General features: G+C 42.2%; 1 protein-coding gene across 4 annotated transcripts in view; it reads right to left on the bottom strand.

Annotated features, from left to right (window-relative positions):
- Positions 1-26,951, bottom strand: part of ZC2HC1A (zinc finger C2HC-type containing 1A) — a 234,617-nt gene that overhangs the window by 152,873 nt on the left and 54,793 nt on the right. For all 4 annotated transcript variants that reach the window (XM_069220395.1, XM_069220393.1, XM_069220392.1 and 1 more), the window contains 3 exons: positions 8,883-8,956; positions 8,068-8,184; positions 333-474 (listed from right to left, as the gene is read on the bottom strand). In XM_069220395.1, coding sequence (XP_069076496.1) covers positions 333-474; positions 8,068-8,184; positions 8,883-8,956 — 333 coding nt within the window. The remainder of the gene's footprint in view (positions 1-332; positions 475-8,067; positions 8,185-8,882; positions 8,957-26,951) is intronic.

Here is a 26,951-nt window from a genome sequence, read left to right as displayed (position 1 = left end):
TCACTCAATACTCTCCTGATGGATATTGCTAAGGGCTCCACCATTGCATCCACCTACTCATCTGCCTTTTAAAACATTTCAGTTTGTTACATGCCTTTTTGTTTTTAATCCTCTCTACTGCTCACTCACACTGCAAACCCCTCAACCACGTATGGTGATAGCACGGACACAGATGTCACTGGCCAGCCGACTAGGTGAGCAAAAGTACAGGCTCTTGTCCATTTTACCAACAGGTCTCAGGAAAGTCAGCCAAGTGACAAGTAATTCTTTTTTTTTTTGGCTTGAGAGTTCCCCTATAAACATACTACAAAAAATATAAAACAAATTCATACCAGGATCGTATGAAGGTGGAGGCGGAGGGGGTAGCTCTCCACCAACTTTCAAAATCTTATCCACTCCTTTAGCTGCTCTTATTGTTGCGATAAATTCCTCATGCTTCCGTCGCCAGTTGGATTGTTTCTTTGGAGGCTCTGGCTACAAAAAAACAATTATAATGTAAAGCCGACGAAAAATATTTAATTCAATAAATCACTCTGTACAGAATACTTGACTCAGTCACATAAGAACATGGATGTATGGAAGGGGTGCTTTGAGAATGTCTTGTACCATGGATTGTATGGTGGTGCCAAGCTACTTCCATCATGTGGCTATGGCCTTAGGCCTGCCTGAAAAACCAATGGAAACACTAGGAGTACATACAGAGATGTTTTTGAACAGTGTTCCCAGACATCACAACTACGTGCTAGTTACTCCAATTATGCAGGGACCCGCGCTGGGACAGGTTTCTGCCCCTGAATGCAAACTAGAAATGTGTGCTACGCTGAAGTGCTCACCAACAAAATAGACCACACCACTGGAAAAAGAGGACCACAAGATCAGACCATAGTCAGCCTGCTAGTCCTCTCAAGTCTGGCGAACGGCCCAACAAACCAGGACTATATTTGTAATGGCAGGTGACTACCCGGCTTATTACAGATAAGAGTGCTTATGCAACTACGAGCAATGAGCAGTGATCCTGTCTGGCCAGCCTACTGAACATGCACAAATGGCTATACAGCCGGGTGTGCACAACCTCCCAAATTCCCACAACCTTCAAACATGTTGCAAGATTATCAGGTGATACTGGGGCAATCTGGCAATCCCCCCATGTTGTGGTGTCAGGATCATGCAACTAGTAACCATGCACCTTGCAAGCTTCAAGTAATGCTGAACGCCAATGTTTTCTATTCCCTGAAGCAACACATGCTTGTTTGGAGTGGCCACATGGGCAGTAATGACAATGAAACTAAACAACTACTCTACTGCAATAAGTAATTGTCAATGAAAGGCTTTTTAAGTTAACTTGTGCTCCCACCTGCAAAGCACCAGAAAATCACTGATGGTAGATTGCAAGCTATAAACCGGTAAATCTTCCCAGGAACCCATAACTTTGATCCAGAGGAGCCAGTAAACAGAGGACATAGAAAGACATTAGTTTAAAATATATCAGTCTGTTTCTTCCCACGTTGCCTCAAAGTGAAACCACAATTGTATCTTTGGTGCACTGGCTCTTATCAAAAGGAATCTTAAAAACAGTATAAAAATGCACCAGGAAATTCACGTTTGTGAGACAAATCAAAATAGATGAATACCATCTGTACCCCATGCATCAAATGAAAGTGTCAAGAAACCACTGTCATGTTAGTACAAGTCTGCACCAATGTGCTTCCTCAATGTAGCACTGATTAATTGATTGTCCACACAGTAGTGTCATCAGTATTAAGGTTGCTAAACACTTAAAGCCCAAGTACTCTACAGAAATAGGAAACTGGTTTGCCAGCCACCTTGTTTACAATACTATTCTACTATGAAACTGCTTCAGTTCACTTTAATAATTTTTTTTTTAAAAAAGGGCCACAGTTGTCTGGTTTGAAGACAGATCATCCTTTTACCTGTTTACCTATTTAAATAAGAATACATCTAGAAGGACATTTCCCTTTCTTGTGTGAAATTATTCAGTTTTAACCTTCACAACATCCCAAATGAGTGTTCACTCATACGATCATAGTTATCAAAGGATAGTCAGGGAAAACACACAGTTTTGTCAAACCATTGCATACTTAGTACAGGTTCCTCTGTCAGGTGGAAAAACATGCAAATATGCCTCTGGATCAGATAGGTCTGGGTCTGTGTGGATATTGACGGCCTGACGAGTCCAGGAGTTTGTGAGGAAGTGAATTCCAGATGCCACGGAGGTTTATTTAGTTATGTGTAATACAGGTCTATACCCTTAATATCCACAATAAGATTTAAGTACCTTCCTTTTACGTTGGTCAGTGTGCAACTTAGATTGTGTGTTAAAGATCTTCCACTTCCCTCATTTGAGATACTGAATAGGCCATACCTCTAATCCACGCAGGGGAAATGGAGAACCAACAACCCCCAAACAGTTCATGATTCAGGCAACTAATCTCTACATCTTTTTGCCAAAACAATCACAACATTTTCTTTACAAATACAGACACTGTTCATACTAGCAATTCATTTTATTTAGGGCACACAGTGAGAGTAAAGAAAACACACTTGGTAAAGAGAGACTCCAAGACTAAGCTTCTGATTTATTGGCAAAATAAAGCACGGACTGCATTTTCCAATCAAAACTTGTTATCATAATTAACACGCAAATCATACGTACAGTGTAGGCTTCTCCCACTTAGACTTGAAAACAGGGGAGCACAAACCCTTCTGTTTACAGATCCAATAGCATATGAAATATTGTCTACTGGAATAATCTCACAAACTTTGCAGTAGTTCTAGACAGCTAGACTATTTCATAAAGCTACAACAAATGCTTCATCAGGTCACAAAAACACTTTACTTTTCTCAGAGATCTCCATTTCCAGACTCTGGAGTGGCAGAAAACCACAGCCTTCTATGCCTGAGGCCATCAATGTATTTGTGTGTTCAGAAAGAAATTATGAGATCTGTTCACCCAGGACAGACCTCAAAATATTGTGGGACCCCAGCACAGAAACGAATTAATTACAACTAATACCCATAAATTAAAAGTAGCTATGATCTTCTACATACACCCACTTACAAATCCTTTGTCTTTGATAAAGGATAAAAACAGCCTCACTACCTCGGATACCAACAGCATCTATTTAATGAAAATACTTCTCGCTCCCATTCACATATCAAGCACAAGTTATTCCAAGCCCTTTGGAAAATTAAAAGTAGCTCCAAGCTCTTTGTTCAGTGATAGCAAAAAACTAATTTAAAATATGGTATTAGAAGAGTCAAGACTGATTTGCATATGGTTAGATCCAAACTGGGGTGACATGGTGAGCAAAAGACAATGGATTTAACCCAGATCTGTGACTGAGGGTGAGTGTTAAGTTTCAGCACTCTGTCCCTCATCTTTCTGTGTTGCTATATTCGCCCTAAGTGGCGAGTAAATGTCCAGACCTGGGTCCCTTTCTCACTGTGCCACTGGATTCAAGCTACCCTGGCTGATGGGTGATACCCTGAAATCGGTCCTGTACAGGATGCTTGTTTCCCGTACAGGGAGGACCTCTCCTGGCAGTTTGGGCCGGACTGTTCCTATGGTGAGTAGGGCAAATACTGATTTCCATCGAGATGGGTTCAAACTGGGGTGGCATGGTGAGCAAAAGAGCAAAAGAACAATTAATTTAACCCAGATCTGTGACTGGTCCATCATCTTTGTACTGATTCAGGAACACAACGTTTTATATTCTGCGTGTTGTTTGGCAGAGAACCAATGCAGCGCTTTTAAAGCTTGTGACCTTGCTTGCAATACTTGAGCAAATGAGCTATGACAGTTCTGTTAACTTTCTGTCAAGAAAATAATTAAATTCTAATCTTCCTTAAAGTTTAAACATTTCCATTTCTATATTTGTAGGAATAAATGACTTTGAGGTAAAAGAAAATTGAAGTAACTGTGCAGGCAGCAGAGGGAGGAAAGACTTCTAAGAATCTAACTCCTAGTCATCACTTAAACACAAGCGAATCTAGTCTTTGACTTATTGGCCCGGATATTTGGCAGTTTGTTTCTTGTTTTGTTTGGATTTAAAACAGATGCACAGATGGCTTAACTAAAGCACGGATGGCTGCTCCATTCTGAGGTCTCTACAAATTATGCAGAGTTTGGACAGGAAGACCCAAGTACTAGCTAATGGAAATGTCTATGCAGGAGATCACTACAGTAAATACAAACATGCTTAGATGTCTGAAAAGCAGCAAAGTATAGAGTAAATTAAGTGCAGTGATGGAAATCACCTGTGTTGCTACAACGTTCACTTAAGGCAACAAGATTAGGCAGAATTAAAGAAAATCCATACACATTTTGGACATTTTGAGTAGTCATACATGAATTACACAGTTACTGGCCAGTCCAAAGCAAGTGGGACAATTCCCACATCATACCATGTGTTCTATGGGTCAGAGGTCTACTGGTTTAGTTAAATCCGTGCAGATGCCTGCTTTGCTCACTACCCAGTGTTGATGAGGATTACTTCCATATCACCATGAAAGCAGAACCAAGGTTAATAGTTAATTCACACATCAGGTATCATGAAATTAGCCAATACCTTAAATGTTGATATTGCTTCTGAAGATTTTCTGTACTTGCAAGCCTGATATTATGTGGTACTTGTAAGCCTAATATTATGCAAGACCAGGATGTCAAGTAGCCCTTGACCTCCTGGTCTTGTGCGCCGCTCTCCCTGATGCTACTGTCCCAGTAGCATAGACTTCGAGACTATGCATTTGCCACAGCCCTTGAGACCAACGGTTCGGGTTCACCTGGTACGAGGTATTGTTTGGCTTTCATTTACTGTTTGACTTTCACTTACGGGTTGACAATTTGGTACTTGCTTTTATAGGCATCTTGGTACTTGCTTGCTTGCTTTAGTTTCTTCAAATTAGTTGCACTGTTTTGTTGATAGCATTGTTCCCCTTGGTTCTGTCACACTGTTGGGCTCTAGCCCCGCCCCTACCCCCACCAACTCCTGTTTTCCCGTTTCTGCAGTTTCCAATCCCCTGCTTCCCTGCCATCCCCTCCCAATTCCGAGGACTACTTATGGAGCCTGCTGCACGGCTCCAGGGAGTAGCCTGTGACTTCCTACTCCTGGCATTGTGTGCCGTTCTTCCCGCTTCTACTGCCCCAGTCACATTGCCTTCAAGACTATGTATCTGCCCGCCTGGTATGTAGTATTGTTTGGCTTTCATTCACTATTTGACGATTTGGTACTTGCTTTTATAGGTATCTCGGTAGCTGCTTCATTTTAATTGCACTGTTTTGTTGCTCGGCTTGGTTCGGTCACACTGTTAGGCTCCAGCCCCACCCCTGCCATAGTCCCACTATGGTAGCTTCCCGTCCCCCACTTCCCTGCCAGCCCCTCTCACCTACCAGGAGTACTTATGAATGCCAATGTGCAGCTGTGCCGCCGGAGTGCCAAAGGCAAGCCCGTCTAAGCCCGACAACACCTGGACTGCACCCAGCATTAAGAACCCTGCTCCTCCTACCATCTACTGCTACTCCCTCACGGGCCGATGTCCGCACCTCATGTTCAACCTCAGCAACAACACCATCAGCAGCAAACTCAGACATCCTCAACACATCCATCACCACAGCCACCTACCCTGAAGACTGGAAACATGCAAGAGTCAAAACCCTCCTCAACAAACCATCCACCGACCCCATAGAACTGAAAAACTACTGACCTATCTCCCTGCCCCCCCCCTTCCCAGCAAAAGTACTCGATAAAGCATCAACCTAAAACTCACAGCGTACCTAGAAGATAGCGACCTCCTGGACACATCCCAATCTGGTTTTCGCTCCAGCCACAGCACCAAAACTGCCCAGATCACCGATATTGACGATATAGAATACCTCCTGGACCAAGGAGACTCACCTGCTTTGATCCTACTCGACCTCTCAGCAGCATTCACTACAGTCTCCCAGCACACCCTGCTCAAGAGACAACGCACTTAAATGGATCGCATCTTTCCCCTCAGGTAGAACACAGAGAGTTCTCCTCCCTCCCTTCAACTGAAAGCCCAAGGACATCATCGGCGGCACCCCTCAGGGTTCATCACTCTTCAACACCTACATGACGCCCTTGGCTGACATAATCAGAAACTATGGACTAAACATCTCCTAGGCAGACGACACAAGCTCATCCTCTCGCTATCCAAAGGTCCCTACAATGTGAAGGTCAACCTCCACCTCTGCTTGAACAGCATTGCTGAACGGATGAAGGACAACTGCCTCAAACTCAAAACCAACAAAACAGAAGTCTTGCTATTCGGAAACACCACCTCACCTTGGGATGACTCCTGGTGGCCCGCCGACCTATGATGCCCTCAATGCCCTACGAACCATGCCCAGAAGTCATCACTGATAACAAACTCAGCATTAAGAATGAGATCAAAGCAGTCTACTCCACCTTCTTCCTCATCCTGCACATGCTTCATAAGATCCTCAAACGGCTCCCTATTGCCACCAGACGAACCGTCACACAGGCCCTTTTCACCAGCCCCGTAAACTATGGCAACGTTTTCTAAGCCAGATTCATAACACACCTCACGAACAGACTTCAAATCATTCACAACTCAGCAGCCTGAATCAGCTTGGACCTTCCAAGAAAGACCAACACCTCCCCCCATCTAAGGAACTTCCACTGGCTTACCGTATACAAACGATGCCAATTCAAGCTGCTGACAAACACCTATAAAGCCCTGCACAACCAAGGACCTGCCTGCCTTAACCTCCACCTGGGCTTCCACCACTTCACCAGATATGTGTGACTGACAGAGACAGATGCACAAACCCCACCCCCGCCATTCTACCCACACCTCTGCATCAACTAGGGAGGCCGTTCCTTCTCCAACCTCACAGCAAAATCCTGGAACAGCCTCCCTGTTCACTGAAGAACAGCTCCCATCATCCAGGAATTCAGAAGGAGCCTCAAGACCTGGCTGTTTGACTGAGGCCCCACGCAACAACTCCCAGCACTTCGATACCTCACTGGTGAGAAGTGTGCTCTATAAATTCGGTTTGATTGATTGATTGTGACCTGCAGTTGCCTAAAATGCCTGGCTTAACATATGCTTCACTCTGCAAGTGATGGAAGCACTTTTAGGGTTTACATTCCTACATCAGCTTTGTGGCAATGGGCTTAGTTTACACATCATAGTCTTACAAACATCAGCTGGCTGAGATGATGCTTTCACAGGTGAGTTTATAGTTTCTTCAGCCCCACTGACTGGGGGACGATCATCATGACTTTCTTTGCTTAGGGCATCTGCAAAGTTGTGATGTTAATAAAACTGCATCATTCTTATACTGGAAAAAAAACCTATATGTCCCTTTTAAATGGTGTGTGGTCACAAGAGCGTACAAAATATGTTGCCTTCCAGCTCACAAAAACACCTCTATGGAAGAGGAGTTGCATGATTTAAAACACAGATTTGAAAATCATTTTATTTACCTTATTAATAATCTTTGGACAGAACACTGCAAACCACACTCAGAATGAATTCTCTCAGCACCTTTCAAGAACCCTAACATCTAGTAAAATCACCCGAAAAAAGGTAAGCTACCTCATTGAAAAGGTGCTAAGATTAACTCCCTCGGACATCAACATAGAGGTTTAAGCAATAATGGATTTAAAATGTGTGGATGTAACTAGTTATAGTGTTCGGAGTATATATATATATATATATACATATACACATATATATATATATATATATATATATATATAGCAGGAGTAAAAGATATATATATATATATCTTTTACTCCTGCTTGAAAAAAGTCATCCACATTTTCAAAGATTTTACAACCATGCTCCTCAAAACATAAAAAATAATTAAAAAGAAACTCCCAACAACACTTGGATTAGAGTTCAAAAAAGGTTGTGGAAATTAGTAAGAAACATAGAACAATCAGGACTCTCTTGCACTGTAGTAGTGCTTAAAGGAACTTTAACTTGCACACTGTGCCACTGGAAAAGATAATAGTCAAATTCCCAAATTTTACATGAGTGCTAACATACACCTACCCTTGGCTTTAGTGGCTTTACAGTTGGAATATCCGTCCCCTCTGCTCGTTGCCTGCTGGAATCAAATGTCTTTCTCTTCTTTACAGCTGCTTTTTGACAAATGGGTACATGTTTTTTCTGCATTGAAAATAGAAAGATGAATACATGCAATAGTGTGTCTAAATACAACCTTATTCCTGGTCACGTATATACATTATTATATGATTTAAGGAAGGGCACATGAAGACGAAGGAGTAATATGCAAAGCAAGTGTCATGACTAAGAGGCAAACAAAATCATCCTGCAGAGTGCGTATACTTGCTTGTAACATGCCGGTGCAGAAAATAGTGTCTGAAACGTACGATCTTGGATTATCCCATCTTTCCATGGATGATGATGATAGAAAATAAATGCCAACAAAACTGAAAGAATGTGACTAAAAATTAGAGGCAAAATGAGGGCCTTTGTATTGACAACAAAGGAAAAGTTTAACTGAATTAAAAAAATTACAAATGGAACATTTGGAATTTAAAACTTTCAGCACCTTCTGAAGGAGGGCATCTGTACCCAAAGTTGCCATGCTACAGGAGGAAACAATGATTATGCATGAAGAGCTTGCTTATAAAGGAATGCCCTGAAATGGACCTAGAAATGACACATAGGTTATACCTAAAATTATAATTGGTATTACAGCTTCAGCGTGACTAAAAGGCTCACTGTAACACAACGGAGCTGCATTTTGTGGTGCATAGTGAGTGCCCAAGCAGTAAATAGGATACGTTACTTTCGAGCACTTATTATAAAGCATGCCTGGGCATGAGACCCTTTTCACTTACCAGCGTAGCTGGAAAGAAAGTCCTTCCACAATTTTTGCATGGGATTAGTTCTTTCTCCTGAAATGTGTCCTCCTCTAGCAGTTCAGAGAAATAAAAATGAAAAAAACAAAGGCAGGGTTACTTACAACTGTTCATTTCTCAAAGTTATAACTAAGGTGGGGGTAATTAAGTCTGAAACAAAATAATTATTAGGGTTGGCACATTCCATTTCTTTTTTACATTAAAAAAAGTACTGGTGCTGCAATTTATATAGTCTGTTTAAAATCACGGCTCACCTTAGGAATCGCCTTTACACGCTGTCATAGTACAGAAGTGTTCGTCAGAAGCCAAGCACTGAGACAGCAACAATAAAAAACAGCAAATGGTGTCTATGGGTAACGCAGAAACTATGCTTCCTTTTCTAGTTGTTAAGCAGTCCCCAATATAATACTCAATTGCTTCTTGACAATGATTTTATCCTCCTCACTCTCAAAGTGTATGTCCCAAATCTCATTTTCAAGTGTTTCTTTATGATTCATAAATGAAAGAGACAAAGAGATAATGTTGCACTTATATATCACTTTACATGGCTTTATGTTCCAAAATGTTGTGACAGGTGTAATTATTTCACTCTTGGTCCAAATATTCAATCTAAGGCTCTTCTAAATTCCCATATGCTGCAGCATTGGTTCATGCATATATCCAAATTATGAGCTGTCGGTATTTTATTGCACCAAGTAAATATGGGGAGGGATAAGAAACTATTGCCCACATGTACAATTGGGCCGTTTGCAACTGCTAAAAACCATTAGGTATGCATAAACCCTATTTTGTGATTCGGTAACTAATTACCGAATCACAAAATAGGTCTGCAATTTGGCTTTAGGAAGGGGTGTGTTAAGGGTGTCCCTTCCTAATAGTGACTCGTAGGGGGATGTATGAATGTTTTGCGACAGGAATGCGGTTGCATAACAGTCACAGTTTACCACCAACTTCAAGTTGGTGGTGACCCATTCGCAAATGGGAAGGAGTCCCCAAGGGACCTAACTCCTTTGAGAATGTGGGTGCAAACATTTTCCAGAGACCACTGCCTACTTTTCATTTTTGTTTGTGAAATGTGTCCCATTTTCCTTGAAGAAAAACGACTGCATTAAAAAAAATATAGCTTTATTTAAAAAGCAATCACAGGCATGGTGGTCTGCTGACCCCAGCAGGCCATCCTTCTTGTGATTGCAGGCCATTCCCAATAGATCACAAATTACGACGTACCACATGAAAATTAATGAGGTAGGTCCATTTGCGGTCTACTGGGAATCGAGTCTGAGACACATTAGTACAGCAGTGTTTTAGACTTCCTAATTGCGAATCACAAAGAAACTCAATTAGGAAGTCGGCAACAAAATTCTTTGTACCCCACCCCTACATTATTCCCCCAGATAAATTTCAGCATTGAACCTGCCAAATTCAGAAGGAGAAAATGGCTGTAAAATCATAGGACATGTTATGCCCCATTTTGTGGGCAATAAATGCAACAGGCAATAACTATCGCACCTGACAAATTCCTAACAGCTCTGTGTTGGATTTTATTGTGGGAATCATCACACAAGTAAATGGAGCACATGTAATGAATGCATAAATATTATCGTTTCTAACTTGTTTAACCTCTTAGCTGCTGGGCCTTCCCCCCCCCCCCTCCCCAAGTGCTGAGCCCTTTTTTGGTTATTTGGGGTAGTTCACGCTTAGGCCTTCATAACTTTTTGTCCACATAAGCTATCCACGCCAAATTTGCGTCCTTTTTTTCCAACATCCTAGGGATTCTAATGGTACCCAGAGTTTGTGGTTTCCCCCTGAGGAGACCAATAAATTAGCCAAAATACAGTGAAAATTTCCTTTTTAAAAAAAAATAAAAAAATTTGAAAAAAGGGCTGCCGAAGAAGGCTTGTGGTTTTTTCCCCTGAAAATGGCATCAACAAAGGGTTTCTGGTGCTAAAATCACCATCTTCCCACCTTTCAGGAACGGGCAGACTTGAATCAGAAAACCACATTTTTCAAAACAATTTTGGCATTTTACTGGGACATACCCCATTTTTACTATTTTTGGTGCTTTCACCCTCCTTCCAGTTAGTGACACGAATGGGTGTGAAACCAATGCTGGATCCCGGAAAGCTAAACATTTCTGAAAAGTAGACAAAATTCTGAATTCAGCAAGGGGTCATTTGTGTAGATCCTACAAGGTTTTCCTACAGAAAATAACAGCTGAAATAAAAAAATATTGAAAGTGAGCTGAAAAAAACAGCCATTTTTCTCCACGTTTTACTCTGTAACTTTTTCCTGCAATGTCAGATTTTTTAAAGCAATATACCGTTACGTGTGCTGGACTCTTCCGGTTGCGAGGATATATAGGGCTTGTAGGTTCATCAAGATCCCTAGGTACCCACAGCCAATAAATGAGCTTCACCTTGCAATGGGTTTTCATTCTATACCAGGTATACAGCAATTCATTTGCTGAAATATAAAGAGTGTAAAATAGGTATCAAGCAAACCTTTGTATTTCCAAAATGGGCATAAGATAAGGTGTTGAGAAGCAGTGGTTATTTGCACATCTCTGAATTCTGGGGTGCCCATACTAGCATGTGAATTACAGGCCATTTCTCAAATAGACATCTTTTTTACACACTGTCTTACATTTGGAAGGAAAAAATTTAGAGAAAGACAAGGGGCAATAACACTTGTTTTGCTATTCTGTGTTCCCCTAAGTCTCCAGATAAAAATGGTACCTCACTTGCGTGGGTAGGCCTAATGCTCACGACAGGAAACGCAACATGGACACATCACATTTTTACATTGAAATCTGACGTGTTTTTTGCAAAGTGCCTAGCTGTAGATTTTGGCCTCTAGCTCATCCGGCACCTAGGGAAACCTAGCAAACCTTGCCATTTTTGAAAACTAGACACCTAGGGGAATCCAAGATGAGGTGACTTGTGGTGCTCTGACCAGGTTCTGTTACCCAGAATCATTTGCAAACCTCAATATTTGGCTAAAAAAAAAACAAAATAACATTTTCCTCACATTTTGGTGACAGAAAGTTCTGGAATCTGAGAGGAGCCACAAATTTCTTTCCACCCAGCGTTCCCCCAAGTCTCCCGATAAAATTGATACCTCACTTGTGTGGGTAGGCCTAGCGCCCGCGACAGGAAATGTCCCAAAACACAACGTGGACACATCCCATTTTTTGACAGAAAACAGAGGTGTTTTTTGCAGAGTGCCTACCTGTAGATTTTGGCCTCTAGCTCAGCCGGCACCTAGGGAAACCTACCAAACCTGTGCATTTTTGAAAACTAGAGACCTAGGGGAATCCAAGGTGGGGTGACTTGTGGGGCTCTGACCAGGTTCTGTCACCCAGAATCCTTTGCAAACCTCAGAATTTGGCTAAAAAAACACATGTTGCTCACATTTCGGTGACAGAAAGTTCTGGAATCTGAGAGGAGCCACAAATTTCCTTCCACCCAGCGTTCCAAGTCTCCCAATAAAAATGGTACCTCACTTGTGTGGGTAGGCCTGGTGCCCGCGACAGGAATAGATCACACAACGGTCAATGTTGGTCTTTACATGAGGCAGCTGTTGACCCTGGGGTGATCCATTCCTGATGCATGCACTAGATGTAGGCACTCAAGTGGGGTAGTGTTTTTATCAGGACATGTGAGGAATCACTGGGTGGTAGGAATTTTGTGGATCCCAGCATATTCCTGTAGTTTGTGTGACAGAAATGAGAGAAAAACAGAGTTTTTATTCAACATTTCAGCTTTGCAGGGTATTCTGGGTAAGAAATTTTGGGGAATCCACACAAGTCACACCTCTGTGGACTCCCCTGAATGTCTAGTTTCCAGAAATGTTTGGGTTTAGTGTGTTTCTCTATGTGGCCGCTGAACCCAGGACCAAAAACACAGGTGCCTGCCTTACAAAACCAGTTTGTTTTGCGATAGATAATTTTGATGTCTCCACAATACGATTTGGGCAGTGGAATTTGGGGCTGAACTAAATTGGGGAGCTCCCAAGAGAGCACTCTCTCTCTCTGCTTGCCGCCGCATTCACCTGCTCTCTGGGTTGTGCTAACCCACTATTACCCCGTTGCACAGACTGCTTGCGAAGGGACAGCAGGACTGTCCTCATCACCTCCCTCATAATTTACTGGAAGAGGAGTTATCGAATGGGACTCCTTCGACTGAAAAATCACTACCAGAGTCTGCGCCATTGTCCTATCCCTAAGATGCTGTCTCAGTATCTGAAGTCTCAGTCTCTGATCCCATGTCAGAGCTCTCCTCTATAACCCGAGTGACGGCAGCAGCCATCCATCAAGATGCCATCTCTGCTATTGGCTAAACTGTTGCTCTAAAACACTAGCCTACGTAGACAGTCACAAAATCGATGGTGTGTGGGTGAGATACGTGCAACAGTAGAGGTCACCTTACCTGCGCTTCTTCCCTCAATCAGCACGTTCTTTCAAGACACTCAAAAAACACCTTGTCACATACCATTCGTCACAGTCTTTAGCACCTCCTGCGCTCAGTCCAACAATCATTATTGGTGCTCCCACTCCCTCCTCCTCGGATTCCCTCATTACCACCCAGCAAAAGTGCCCTTCATCTCTCCATAGCCGCCCTCCAACCCGCACATACATTTCATTTGTATTATAGCGCAGGTAATGGCTGACTTTACTAATGTACTCAGCTATTTACATAAAATACAAATTTGCTCTTTGCAGTAGGCATATAAACCTTCTGTGCTTCTTTATGGCACTAAAACTGCCAATAGACAAGTCTGACCCTTGTAGCAGAAACATAATCACAATACTTACTTGACTTTTTATTGCTGCCTAAAAGCTACAGTTGAAAAGCGTCAGTTGAAATATGTGCATTGCTTTGAAGACGCAAGCTGCAAATGCAAGACAACTGGTGGCAAATATATATATATATATATATATATATATATATATATATATATATATATATATATATATGGGTCTGGTTTTCCTGGGGGCTGATCGCAACCCCCAGGGAAACCACACATGTATTGACAAAAGTGATATATATATATATATCTACATAGATATATCTATAGATAGATCTCTCTCTCTATATATATATATATAGATAGAAAGATAGATAGATAGATAGATAGATAGATAGATAGATAGATAGATAGATAGATAGAACTATATATTTTTTTGGTGTTGTATGGTTGTCTTGGGGGCCAAAAAAATATATTGCCCCCACGGGCGACCCCTTGTCCATTTTTTTTTTTTTTTTTACAAAATATGCCCCTGGGAAATCCCTGATGTCTAGTGGTGTTTCCTGGCCCCCGATCGCAGCTGTGCTGCGATCGGGGGCCAGGAAACACTTTCAGGAAGGCCTCGTAAGAAAGGGGAAAGACTCTCCCCTTTCTTACGAGGCCTTCCCGAACGTGGGGAAGGCTGTTTGTGGCTGTTTTCCGCTTCCTGCTCCGATGGGGAAATCCACGAAGTGACGTCAGCGTGGCGCGCTGACTTCACAAAGGGGCGGGTGGGGGACAGGGGGAGACATGGAAGAGCTTCTGTGTCTCCCGGGGAACAAAAAAATTAAACGCACCGAGGATTTATTAACCCCCTGCCTGGTGTCGCCCACTGGTCGTGACCCGCACCAGGGAGGTAGTGCGGGTGTCGGCCAGTGGCCGATGCCCGCATTCAAGGGGTTAAGAATTCCTTTTGTTAGAGTCTAACATTAGGCTATCGTGTATGCATCAGCAATTCTACCATCTTTTTTAAGAATACATAGAATTACTTTTGTCACACCTCATGATTACACACTGCTGAATTTTATTTTTTATATTTGGGGGTTTAGCATTATCTCTCAAGTGGCTAAAGCTTTTCATTAGTGTCCACAGTCTATCACAACTTTGTAAGACCCTCAAGCTGCTAAATATTTGGTGCGAAGAGGAAAAAAAAGGATTAAGTAGCATTTTGTATTTTTAGAGTACTAAAGATGGTCAGAGTCCATGAATACGGCTATCAAACAGAGAAGACGAATCAGTGGAAAAATAATCACATTTGTAATAATATGTATGTAAAATCTTGAAATGTAAAAAAAAAAAAAAATCCTTTGCAAATGCTAGAAAATGAATCATATTTTTAAAAGCGCTGCAAATAAACGTGTTCGCTATTGTATACAGTATTTCATGAAGTATAACGAACAAATGTGGAAAAGTAAATTGTTTTCTTAACGTTGCACTGCTTTAAGGTTCTGAAAAGTAATTTTACTATTAGAGGTAGGTGACAAATTTTGCTCCGCAGGCGGAGTCCGTGAAGTTCAGGCCAAAGTTCCAGCCAAACTCCACCAATGGCCACATGGCAGAGTTTTTTCTTGCATGCAGCTCGCCAGCAGTAAGATGGCGAGCAGGAATTGGCGTCCCCTTTTTGTCGATAGGAGGGCACCTGGCATGATTTTCCCCTTGATAACAGCCACAGCCAGGTGCAACCATTCGCAGTGAGAAAGCTGATGCTGAAAAAGAAAATTGATGTCCTCTAGCGCAATTTTTGGGTGCAAAGAGGGCACCAGGCAAAATTTTCTCACCGCAAACAGTCACAGGCAGGCACAACCATTTGCAGTAAGAAAGCTGCTGCTCAAGTGAAAAATCGAGTAGAGCAGCAAAATCAACTCAAGCAGCAGTCTTCTCTGGTGCTCGGTGTGGTGCTGTTCACATTAGCTCCCACCGCTAAAATCATCATGAGCAGCGTGAAGTGGCAATTCCCGCCAGTTCGCAGAGTGTTTACGTAACTCCACAAGTTCCACCCACCCCTGACTACTGTGTCCCTGCTCCGAATACCTGCCCTTCCATACATACCTGTTGTGCAATTCTCAACGAAATTAATTTCTGCTTTTAGTTTTTTGTTTTTGAAAGCTGAAAATAAAACCATAGTTTTCCTTTTTACCCTTACAAGTGTTGAAAACCTCAAGAAAATTGTGATTTAGTTTCAAATTCTAAAGTATACCAGTCATTGACATGGCCTTAGAAGACAATAATATTACTATAATCTGAATGCAGCTACAAATGTTATCAGCCATGGAAAATGTACTTCTGTGTTCACAGTCCTCATGTTAAGACACATTAAACAATTAGATATATTAAAATGAGTGTCAATGCTAAAAGTTAAGTGGCATAAAAAAAATCTGCACAACCAAGAATATTTTTACTTTTTGCTTTGTTTAAAATATTGCTTTCAATGTTAAGCACATTTAGTTTGTTTGGATTTTTCAAAACTTTTTTTATTTTACATGGGTGTCAGAATGGGAGGTTTGTCATTGAACAACACAAACAAATACCCATTGATGAAAATGCAGATGAGGATTTCTTCAACATATTGTTTATTCACTTGATATAATTGAATCTTCCCCCCAGCCCAGCCAGCCAGGTATGGAATACAGGAGACTGAATAACATACCATATTTTCCGGCGTATAAGACGACTGGGCGTATAAGATGACCCCCTACTTTTCCTGTTAAAATATAGGGTTTGGGCTATATTCACTGTATAAGACTACCCCTCTTCCAACGCACACCAAATAAAAATTTAAAAACATCATATTTGATTTTAACATGGTAATTTTAATTCAAATGCTTATGACATGCAGGTACTTAGTAGGAAAACTGTCACTTATAAACAGAAGGCTGTTTGTCATCAAACATGTAAACATAAAACAGTGCAAGTGGAATAGCCTGGAGCACATGCAGGAATACGTGCCTGTCCAGACAACTGCCAGCAAGGATTGCGGCACACGGTAAGAACAGCTCAACTCACGGTTGACCAATCAGCTCTGTGTCCACAAGTAGCTGAATCTTGTGGGATGCGGAACCCATCATACGCTTGGAATCGATTTCCAAATGCAACGCACGGTGGCTCAGCTACAGGGTGCCTGTCCCTGAAGTTTCAGCACACCGTATACCGGCGTATAAGAGGACCCCTGACTTTTGAGGAGATTTTCAGGGGTTAAAAAGTCGTCTTATACGCCGGAAAATACGGTAGTTCTTTTGAACGTTCTTAACAGATCTAGGAACATATCGTTAAGGCAAGGTTATAGATTTAGAGACGCACATTTTATAAAACAACCACTTGCATTAAATAATTAAAAAATCTCCTTAGGTCTTATCTTAACACACTATCCCCTTCAACTTCCACCACTCCTTTAGCTTTCTATGCTTAATTATGTCCATCACCAACGATAAGTAACCTACTTGCATCTCTATTCCAAACTACCCCTAACCTCCGTAAACTGAACACGTTCCCATTGTGGTTTAGATACAAGGAATAGTTTAACTTTTACTTGGCTCTGACAATCCTTTCTCTGCTATTCTTGGTAATCTCTCTATAATCCAGTCTGCCATAGTGACATTCACATTGTATGCCACATTTCCTGCAACCACTACATGCTAAGATTTACTTTGAAGTAATGCAACTCTTGGTCCTCTCTTTAAAACATCCACTGTTGTTCTCTTAGCCCATCTAAACCAACCTGATTACAACTGGAACAGTCATACCCCTACATCTCACTGCAGCACTCCCTGAAAGCATATGGGTCCCACTGAGACAATATCTCACACAGGAGCAAGTATAACAATGTGAATGCAACACCAGAGTTAAAGGTTTGTGAAATATGCAACAAACATCAAATGCTTAAGATTTTATATAGGCTCTGGACTGAACCATGTAGAGAGTAATGGGCAAGTGGATCCCAAGTGGTTTATTGTTAATGTGTTGCTATGATTAACAATATTAATATCTGGGCTCATTTTATTGACTTCCTTCACCTCAAAACTTTACATTTTAATACCCCAGACAACTATGTTTTATCAATCTGTACACTTGGAACCTTTCATACAACCAGTTCCTTCAATCAACTTCATTATTACCACTATCTCTACTCTATAATTCAATATATGATACAATCCGTAAATTAACTCATTTGTCTAGGGTCACGGAATTCTTCCTTTAAGTTTTTTTTTCTATATATAGCAATACAAATCGTATTCCATTGTTGTTACAAGTACGACTGGAAATCCTTCCCACTGTAAAATTTCCATCAGAAACTTTCACTTGATTGAGTCACAAATAAAACCACTTTCACTCTGACCATTTGGATTAATGATCATATACTACTAATAGGTAAAAAAAGATTCTCTATTTGGCTTTAGAAACTACCAGTTTCTTCTCAATTTCCACTGGCTGAAAACACCTGTGTTTATGTGGTTAAGACTATTGAATGCAAGTTGGTTGTCCTCTGCACAGAAGGGTCCAAAGATAAAGTTACAGAGACTAAGGGCGAGATTTATAATATGGTGGAGTATGCTTACTGCCAACATATAAATCGGGCAAGAGGTTCTTCAAAAGGTTGATATTAAATCAAAGGGCCCCTGGTAAAGCCAGACTTTTAGACGGCAAAGACCAACTGACAGTCCTGGACTTCATAAAATAGAACAAGCTATAACTTTCATTTATACATCCTGAACAGAACAAATTCGGAACACTGCAATAGGAAAAGGTGAGAAGCAGTTAAAAAAAACAACAACAAAAAACACCTTATTTTAATATTTATGTATTAGTGGAAAAGTTTTATCCAGCCACTGAAGAACTAGATAAAGTAATAAAGTACAAATAAGAGGAGAAAGAAGAAAGCATAGTTAAGTGGAGTATGTGCATAGAACGGTCTAAGAAAGTCTTTGATGCTCAATGTACTTGTTAAGAACATGGCAGGGAGTTCCATATTCAAAGCACAGTACCCCATAAACCAGGGCAGATGAAGAGCTTTACATGACATTAGGCAAGATTACACAGAGTTTGAGATTTTACTGGCAGCCAATCGAGATCACAGAAAAAGTAGCACATACAAACAAACCACACTAGTTGACAATTCTATTATCATATAAAGTTACACATTTGCAAATATGGTGTCCTTTCATTCTAACACTTTGCAAGAATTGTACTGAGGACCAAGCTTAAGCACAACATTGTATAAAGCTTGGATCTCTACTGCCACCAAATGCAGACTATAAAAAATGTTTTAAAAAAAATCTCCACAAGACCTCAGGTCGAGTAACTTATAAAGTTATTATACCCACAATGTCGACACTCCACCTTGGTTTCTTACAGCAGCAGTAAAAAAACATATTTCTGTACAGAATATTTAATGTGTTAAAATCATTACACTGAGGGGGGATAATGGTTATTGGGCTAATGCATTCACTGAAGGGATGTGTGTTTGAGCCCATGGTCACATGTTTAGATTTCATCAAATCTATGCTGTCTTATCTTTCCAAGATATATAAAATGAGTACTAAGGAAATCAATAAAAGGAAGAACAGGTTACTTACCTCCAGTAGAATTAATCCTAAGGGTTAGGCCTGCTTCTATAGATTTATTCTTTGAACCTTTCCCCAAACATCAGAATGGACCAATAATTTATTTTTTCCCAGCAACTTAAGGTCAATAGGAAACACAGAGTTGGACTGGAGTCGCACACTGTCAGGACTCATCCTCAGCAGGTCGTTGGTCTTTGGCCCCCTATCAATCACAAGGTAATGCATCCTGTTGTTCAGACGGTGCTTTGTACTTAAACAGCTCATTGTGTCTCAGTAGTCCTTAAGTCTACTAAGGACTACTGGGTAGTTTGCAAAAGAAACACATTTAGTTTAATTCACTTTGTTACTTGGAAAGGAGGCTTAATTAAGTCTTGCCTCATTCCCGCCCATCACAATGTGCGGATCACACCGCGGTGCTGGAGGCCACCATCTTGGTGAGTCTTGAAGGGGAAAAAAAAAAAAGAGAGACCTTCACCTATCAGTCACTGTTCGTTATTGTGGTTCTTCGTGACCAGGAGTCATACTACAAGAGGGCTTCCAAATATCAATTATGTTTATTAAAAATAAAAAAAATAAAAAAAGCATTGAATCTTGACTCAACTACATTTTGAATGAATGGTGGATCATCTATAATATTCACACTTGTGAGCATTCCTAAAGCAATCAAACTGAAAAGAGAAACCTTTTCAGAACTGAACATTTTCTGGAGAAATACATTAAAATACGGAAAGATTATCAAAGTTTGCTAATGTGAAATAATGAGAATGTTCACTATTTCTGAATAGAAATCCTAGTATCTGAAATTCAAACATGGGGTAGTCCAGAAGGAGAGTGTTTATCATCTCTGTTAACAAACTTAGGTGAGGTCTCAGTACTGAATGTGTATTCCTAGCAGTCTGAATGGAATAAGAGTAGCCTGACTGAAGGTTACAAATTATTTGATGGATGACACATCTGTTTAGAGAATTTCGAGAGTTGGTTGAAACACTGAGAAAGAATAAAACAGGTGTGTGGTGAATTATGTCATATGGAGCAAGATTACGGGGAACTTTTGGGGAGGACTATTGTCTCAATGTGCTGATAATGATTGCTTTGTTTCTGCAGAAAACAGGGGATCTGTTCATCAAAAAATACCTAATTGATCCGGTACTTCGGGAAAGTACAGTCTTTGGTTTTCAAATCACAGCTGTACATCAAGGATTCCAAGAAATCAATAGGAGTGTATCAGTATAAATGAATGAATAATTTATTATATGATTACTTAAAATCATTACAAGTCTGTGCAGTTCAAGATAAAGACATGATAAAGTGAAAACAAATATTAAAATTGGTTAATACATAAAAGCAATAAAAGGCAATACATTTTTCCATGTAAGAAACGGGATCGCTCAAGAGCATAAATGTTTCTAGTTACAGATTAGCAAATGAGTTTAGTTTAAACCCCCAGCTTATAGGGACCAGGTATGAAGTAAAGTGCAAAGAGTATTGTTAACATCAATTAATTAGTGCTGACAGATAAAAGCAATATATTTTTTGTTCTTAGTGTAACAGACGGGATGGCAGTGCCTAAACGATTACAGTCACGTTAGCTGATAACTTCAGATAGCTCTCCTAGAGTAACCAATGTTAAGGGTTAAGACTGGGTCTGTTGAACGATCATCTGCTCCATATTAAGGGGCTGGGTATTGGTCGGTAGTTGTTTTTTTTTCTGCAATTTGTCCTTCGTCAGTGTCCGAGCCTGATGTATATATTTCTCAAACTTGCCCATATTCGCCAAAGTTTCCAGGGATCTGAGAGGTGTACAGCCTATTTGGCTGATCAAGTGCCCTGGTGTAAAAATATTGGCCTGAATACGGTGCGGGTGTGATGAAGAGCCAGGCATCAAAGTAATATGTGAGCCAGTGAATCCCTTCTGTAATCGTGCAGTCTGCAGCATGTGATGCATTCAATAGTTTTTCCAGTCCGGCTTCAGTTCTCTAATTGGGAGTGGCACCAGTCTTGCCCATACTATCTGATTTAGGGAGCGTTTTTCCAGGGCCTGATGGAGATGAGGCTTGCCGGTCTGATTTATTTGAGTAATCCGGTTTTTGATTGATGAGGCATTGGAGCTTTCAAGATTGGCCTCCAACATTGTGGGGAACGCCTGCTGAGCATAACTGACCAAGAGAAGCAGTTTGGCCTGAAACACCCTCCTTATAGCCTTAGCAGTTGGGCTGTTGAGGGTGTAGTTTAATTTGCAAAGTACATATGTAGCCGTCCTCCCTTTGGTTGTCATCTTTTGTAAGTACAGTGTCCATCTTCCAGATAACTGTAGTTTTGTACGTACGCAGGCCCTTGTGACCCCAGACGCCAGCTTGTGGCCCTTTGTTTCTGATAACATCTGAAAATAAAAAAAATTGTTTTGCTTGCATCAACTGTAAGTTTGTTCTTTTTGTTATGTATATTAAGGGCGTTGAGGGCCTTTTGGAAGCTGACTTTCATGTGCTACAAAAGGACAAGATCATCTGTGTATTGCAGGAGGTAAATTTTAAAAACTCCAAAATTCCAAACCCTGGCATAGCTAAGTTTGCACCAGATAAAGCCGGGCCCAGGTCAGCCATGTACAGGTTGAATAGAAATAGGGCCAGCAAACAACCTTGTATTAACCCTCAATTAGTGGCAAGTTTAGTTGTTGCTGCATCCCCTGTAAGCTTGACTTTTACCAAAGTCCTATTGTGAAGGGACATAATGGCACGCAGAAATTTAGGGCAGATGTTCCACCTCTCTAACTCCTGCCAGAGGATGTTCTGGAATAATGCATCAAAGGCTGCATTGTAGTCAGTGAAACAGGCAAATACAGGAAGAGATGTATGGATTACCCCTTGATGGGCTTGATACGAGAGGGCAACAATTTTATTCAATGTTGATCCACCAGCCCAAAGCCCTGTTTGATAAAAGGGTATCAGCCCCTCGGTAGAAGGCCAGTTTACTAGCTCCTGCAGTAATATAGAGGTGTAGGCTCAGCCTTCAATGTCCAGCTGTGCTATTAAACAATACTTTTTGAGATCAGTATTATTGCCCTTCCTAAAAATGGGCTGCAGTAGAGAGCTCCTCCATGAATCCAGAATGTCTTCAAGGGATCTGCATTCAGCATACAGTGGGTGAGCACTAAGGCCGAAAACTTCGTGTCTTCTCTAAAAAATGACCCTAGTAGGCTGTTGGAGCCATGAGCGCAGTCCTTTCAGATCCTCTTCAAGACCCTGCTGACCACAAGATCGTAGTCCATTGATGCCGCTGTCATATCAACATTGGTACACTCAACCTTCCTTCTGGGATCTAGTTTGTTTAGGAGGGGTTAGTCATGGGGCTCAGTACAAAGGGCTCTGATGTGTGCAATCCATTTTCCTGCTGGCACTGAGTTCCCTCTGTTGAAGTTCCCATGACATAAGGTGTTTAAGATACTGCTAAAATTGTTGGAGTTTACTGGCTGCAATCAAGTCAAAGATCTTAACCCATTTGACCTCTTGTGCTTTTCTCTTATGCTCCCATACAAGGTGTTTTTGTTGTTTCTTGGCTGTCATCATTAGATGCTCCTTTGAGCTGCTAGTTTTCAGTTTCCTGTGTGCCCTCTGTTTCGCTCTTAAATTCTGCGTGCTTTTTTTTTTATCTCTAGAGTTGAGCCCAGCGTACGGATTACCTCCCTTTTGACTGTAGCTGGAGGATTCCCTTGTAGGAGTGCATATGATTTCGGGATAAACCCGGAGCAGCCCTTGATCATGATGTCTTGTTTTACCCGTCAGCCAAGCCTCCTCAGTTTCCCTTCCATCTCTCAAATTTCCTTAAGGATTTGGTTGACCATTGAATCCTCTGCAGGAGTTTATAGAGCTCCTTGCCATTGGTAGTTCCCAATCTACAAAGGGGATCAAGAGTTCTAGCTGATATATCCAGGCAAGTCAGCAAGTTCACTCTCAATTCATTGATTCACTTCGTAATTGGTGATGGGTCCACTTAGCCCTGGTTCAGGAAGACACAGTCAATTGTAGTTAAATTATTTTAAGAGGGTGGATAGTTAGTTGAAGGTTTGTTCTTTTTTACTGTAGTATGTGCTGATTCAATGTTACACATCTGCAGGAAGGTGTTAAATCTCAGAGTTGTTTCACTGAGCTCCATGGTGCTTGAGCCATCCTATCCCAAATGGAGCATGTTGAAATCTCCCAGTAAAATTATTTCCAAGCCCGGGTGCATGGTTATTAGTTTTTTTGCATGGCCAATCAACTGATCTAGTTTTACTAGGATGCCAGTTCTGTATTTTTTTTGGCCGGTTTATGCAATTTGGCATATCCAGATAGCAGGGTAGGTGTGAATGTCCATGTCTCTTGTAGGCAGACAATATCCGCTTCAGCTAGAAATGCAAGAGCGGCCTCAATCCATAAGTTCTTTGTCATTCCGGCCTCATTCCAGGTCACTATTTGTTGAGGGTTTTATTATGGCTCGACCCACCATGGTTCTTCATATGAGTTATGCTAGAACCACACAGGTTCCTCTAGGCAAGGTTTGCAGCAACCCAGCCCCTGTTGTCGGTGTATGGTTGGGTGTTCTGCTCCGAGTGGTATTTACTTATCGGGCTCCACCATGGCTGTCTAACTGACACTGAATATTGAGCTTGTAAAGCCATGAGGGATTTCTGTCCTCTTTGTCTTCTTTAAAATGCCCTTAATGGCAAATTTTTAGGCTTATGTCATAGGAAAAGTGGGTATTTTTCTTTCTCCATCATCCGTACTAGGATCGCCTAGTTCATGAACTAACCCTTTTCTTTGAACACCTTTACAGACGTGCTGGCATCACACCATGTTACGATGGTTGACCCTCTCCCTGTGTCCGGGTCAATGTCATTAAACTGTACCCATGTTATATCTTCACTGGTGATACACAAAAATGATGGAATATACTGCACAAGTTTTAACATACTGGTTCCACTGAGGATTTCTGTGTTGCCTCTAAATGTACACTGTGGGGTACATATAATTTTTTTGGGGCAGCCCCCTCCTGTAACATTATGACTTGCTATTGAACATATTTCATGATCACCCCCTGTTCAAAGTGGTTGAGATGGTAACAGTCTGAGCGATTCACCTGCATATCTTCTTGGAGGGCTGGTGTTCTGGGATCATCAGATATTTCTGTTGTTGCTTGTTCTGTGACCCTGGAACCTCAGTACTCCTCCCACATCAATATTTCTCCAACCGCAGGGCCTCTATTAGTCTGCTGGACTCCCTCCTTTGTTTTCCTTACTGATTACTGGAGTCATGGTACCTGTATGTTCAGGGGCCTGGTTTAGGCTGGGCTTCACCTAGGGTGTGCTGATCGGGTATGTGCCTGGCAGTGTGGCAGGAGGGCTGTTCAGCATCAATCCAATGCTAATGCCCATGCCACGGGGTGTACTACCTGGGTGAGGGCTTCCCTGCCTTAAATGTCTTGCATGCTTGTCATGCCAGTGCGCTCCGGGGCGCCTGACCTGCCTATGTAGAGGTGGTGTTTCTCTGGGAAGCACTGCATTGTTGACGCTCGCCTGACACTGGAAGGCCTGCGCTAACTTATTTGTAGACTTAGAGTCAGCAGTGGCTTCCTTTGGCAAGCCAGAGTGTCTCAGTCCTATTTCTAATACTGGATATAGGGGTTTGGTCGGTCAGACATTTGCTGGTGATTGGACTTTTCTTACTGCAACTTTGTGGTGGGCGTTCAGAGAGCCCATTTTCACTGTCTGTTTTTTACATTTGTTTCTTGTGTTTCGTTAATCGTCCCTTCACTCTCCGGATACGCGATACCGTTGTGGTAATGTGGGGGGAAATAACCCCCCCCCCTCAGTGCTGTCCAGCACTACACTATCTGCATTGGGCTCCTCTCTTGAATAGTTGGTGGAACTGTGTGGAGCGTTTTGGGTCAACACCTCCTCGGCGGTCTCACTTTGTGCAGTTGTTTGGGGTTTTTGATGAACCTCCAACTGCATGAGCCCTTTATCAGTCTTAAGTGAGCTCCTGTGGTTGCCCCTGGGTTGTGTGGACCAAAGCACTTGTTATTTATGACTTTCAATTCTGTGACCATAGTGGCAAGTACAGATGGGAGCGGGACAACTTATCCATGATGTCAGGGCATAAGAAGCCTGGTGTTGTCCTCTCTTTTTTGTTGACCTTGATGATTCCTCTATTTTTTGGCCATGTCTGCCATGGTGAGACCAATTATTTGTAAGGTTTCTATCTGTATGTTATGTTTTTGTGATTGCCATGTCAGGGTGTTTGTGGCTGCCATCAGGGAGGCATTATTGGACCTTAGCAGGTTGTCCTGCACATAGGAAAGTTCAAATGGTGGGTAAACTGGAGAACGTTGTAAAAACAAAAAATCAGATAACTGGCTGAGATGATACCACTGGGCCTGATGCAAGACCTTAATACAATCAGTTTTTTGAAGAGCCCCTCTTGTTTTGGGGCATCTGGATGTGTATTATCCCTTTGAGGATCTTCCACCTCTATTTAGCCGCCACCTTCATATTTATGGTATATGGTGGAAATGGGTGGTAGTTAAGTTCCTGCAGTGAGCTGAGCTATGGGGTGGGGTGGGCGAGTGAAGAAAGGAGGAGACACTACTCGCTCAAGCCGTGCGTTACCCACCTCTATCCTCATCGGTGGTGTTGCCGACAGATCTAGTGAGATCAAAGGCAGCTCAGTTATTGGGATTATTCCACTAAGGTATCCTAGTTTCGGACAGGAGCATGTTCTTTTTCTTCCCCTAGAGTAATCACCCTCCTTGGCATGTTTCAGAGGTAATTGTGGATGCAGTGTGGATGTGCCACGGTCCCCAGCAGATCAAGGCCCCCTGCATGGTTGAGGTAGCTTTAGGTAGAGCGCTCAGGTACCAAGGCCTTGGCACCTGTCTAGGCATGTCTTGGTATCATGCACATTTAGCTTGCTGCTCAATTTCAATTTGCCTCTCCAAGGTTGCTGCACACTGCATGGTTTCTCATCTGAACAGTCCTGTGGGTTTGGCTGTAGGTGCCTTGTGGACCCCCTTAGGCAGGCATGTTAGGTTAGTTCGTAAATTTGCAGTTATCTCCCCCTTTAAAACGGAAGCCTCTCTCCTTGTGTCTTGACGGTGATCCGTAGGGTGCTGCCTCGCCTCTCCCTAACGTGTTTGATGGCTGCAAAAGTGGGGAAGGGGCATGAGCACGTCTTGTTGTATGTAGTGTGTGGGTTGTAGGGCGGGGAGCTATCTCCGGTGGTTACTTCTACACAACCAACAAGTGTGGGGGGAGCAGGGGAGCACACCTGGGCCGCATGCTGCACTGGAACCTGGTTGGCCCGCTTCCGCAGACCAATGGGCTCAACCTGGCCAGGGGGCATAGCCTGCAGCACCGCTCTTCAACACGCACCAGGCAGCCCCCCTCTCCACCCTCCTTCTGCTCTGCCTGGGGCCTCAGACCTTCCCGGTCTTGGTGTCAGGCAGCAGGGAGAGGGGGAGTCAGGTGAATAGAATGGAGGGGATTTCGCACCCCCTAACTTGTTGTTAGACCCTCCTGGCTCCTCCTTGGGCCAGGGCCCAGGGCCCAGAGCATTAGGTCCAGCCGAGGTGGGAGCGGGTGAGGGGAGGGGAGGGAAGGGAAGGAGGTCCCACCGGCAGGTCAGTCCAGACTTCTTGGGCAGCTGTGTAGTGCTTTTTGGGTTCAGAGTTTGGG

The sequence above is a fragment of the Pleurodeles waltl genome, chromosome 2_2, assembly GCF_031143425.1.
Source record: "Pleurodeles waltl isolate 20211129_DDA chromosome 2_2, aPleWal1.hap1.20221129, whole genome shotgun sequence".
Lineage (NCBI taxonomy): Eukaryota > Metazoa > Chordata > Amphibia > Caudata > Salamandridae > Pleurodeles > Pleurodeles waltl.
Note: the sequence above shows the minus strand (reverse complement) of the source record. Positions and strands in the feature narration are given on the sequence as shown.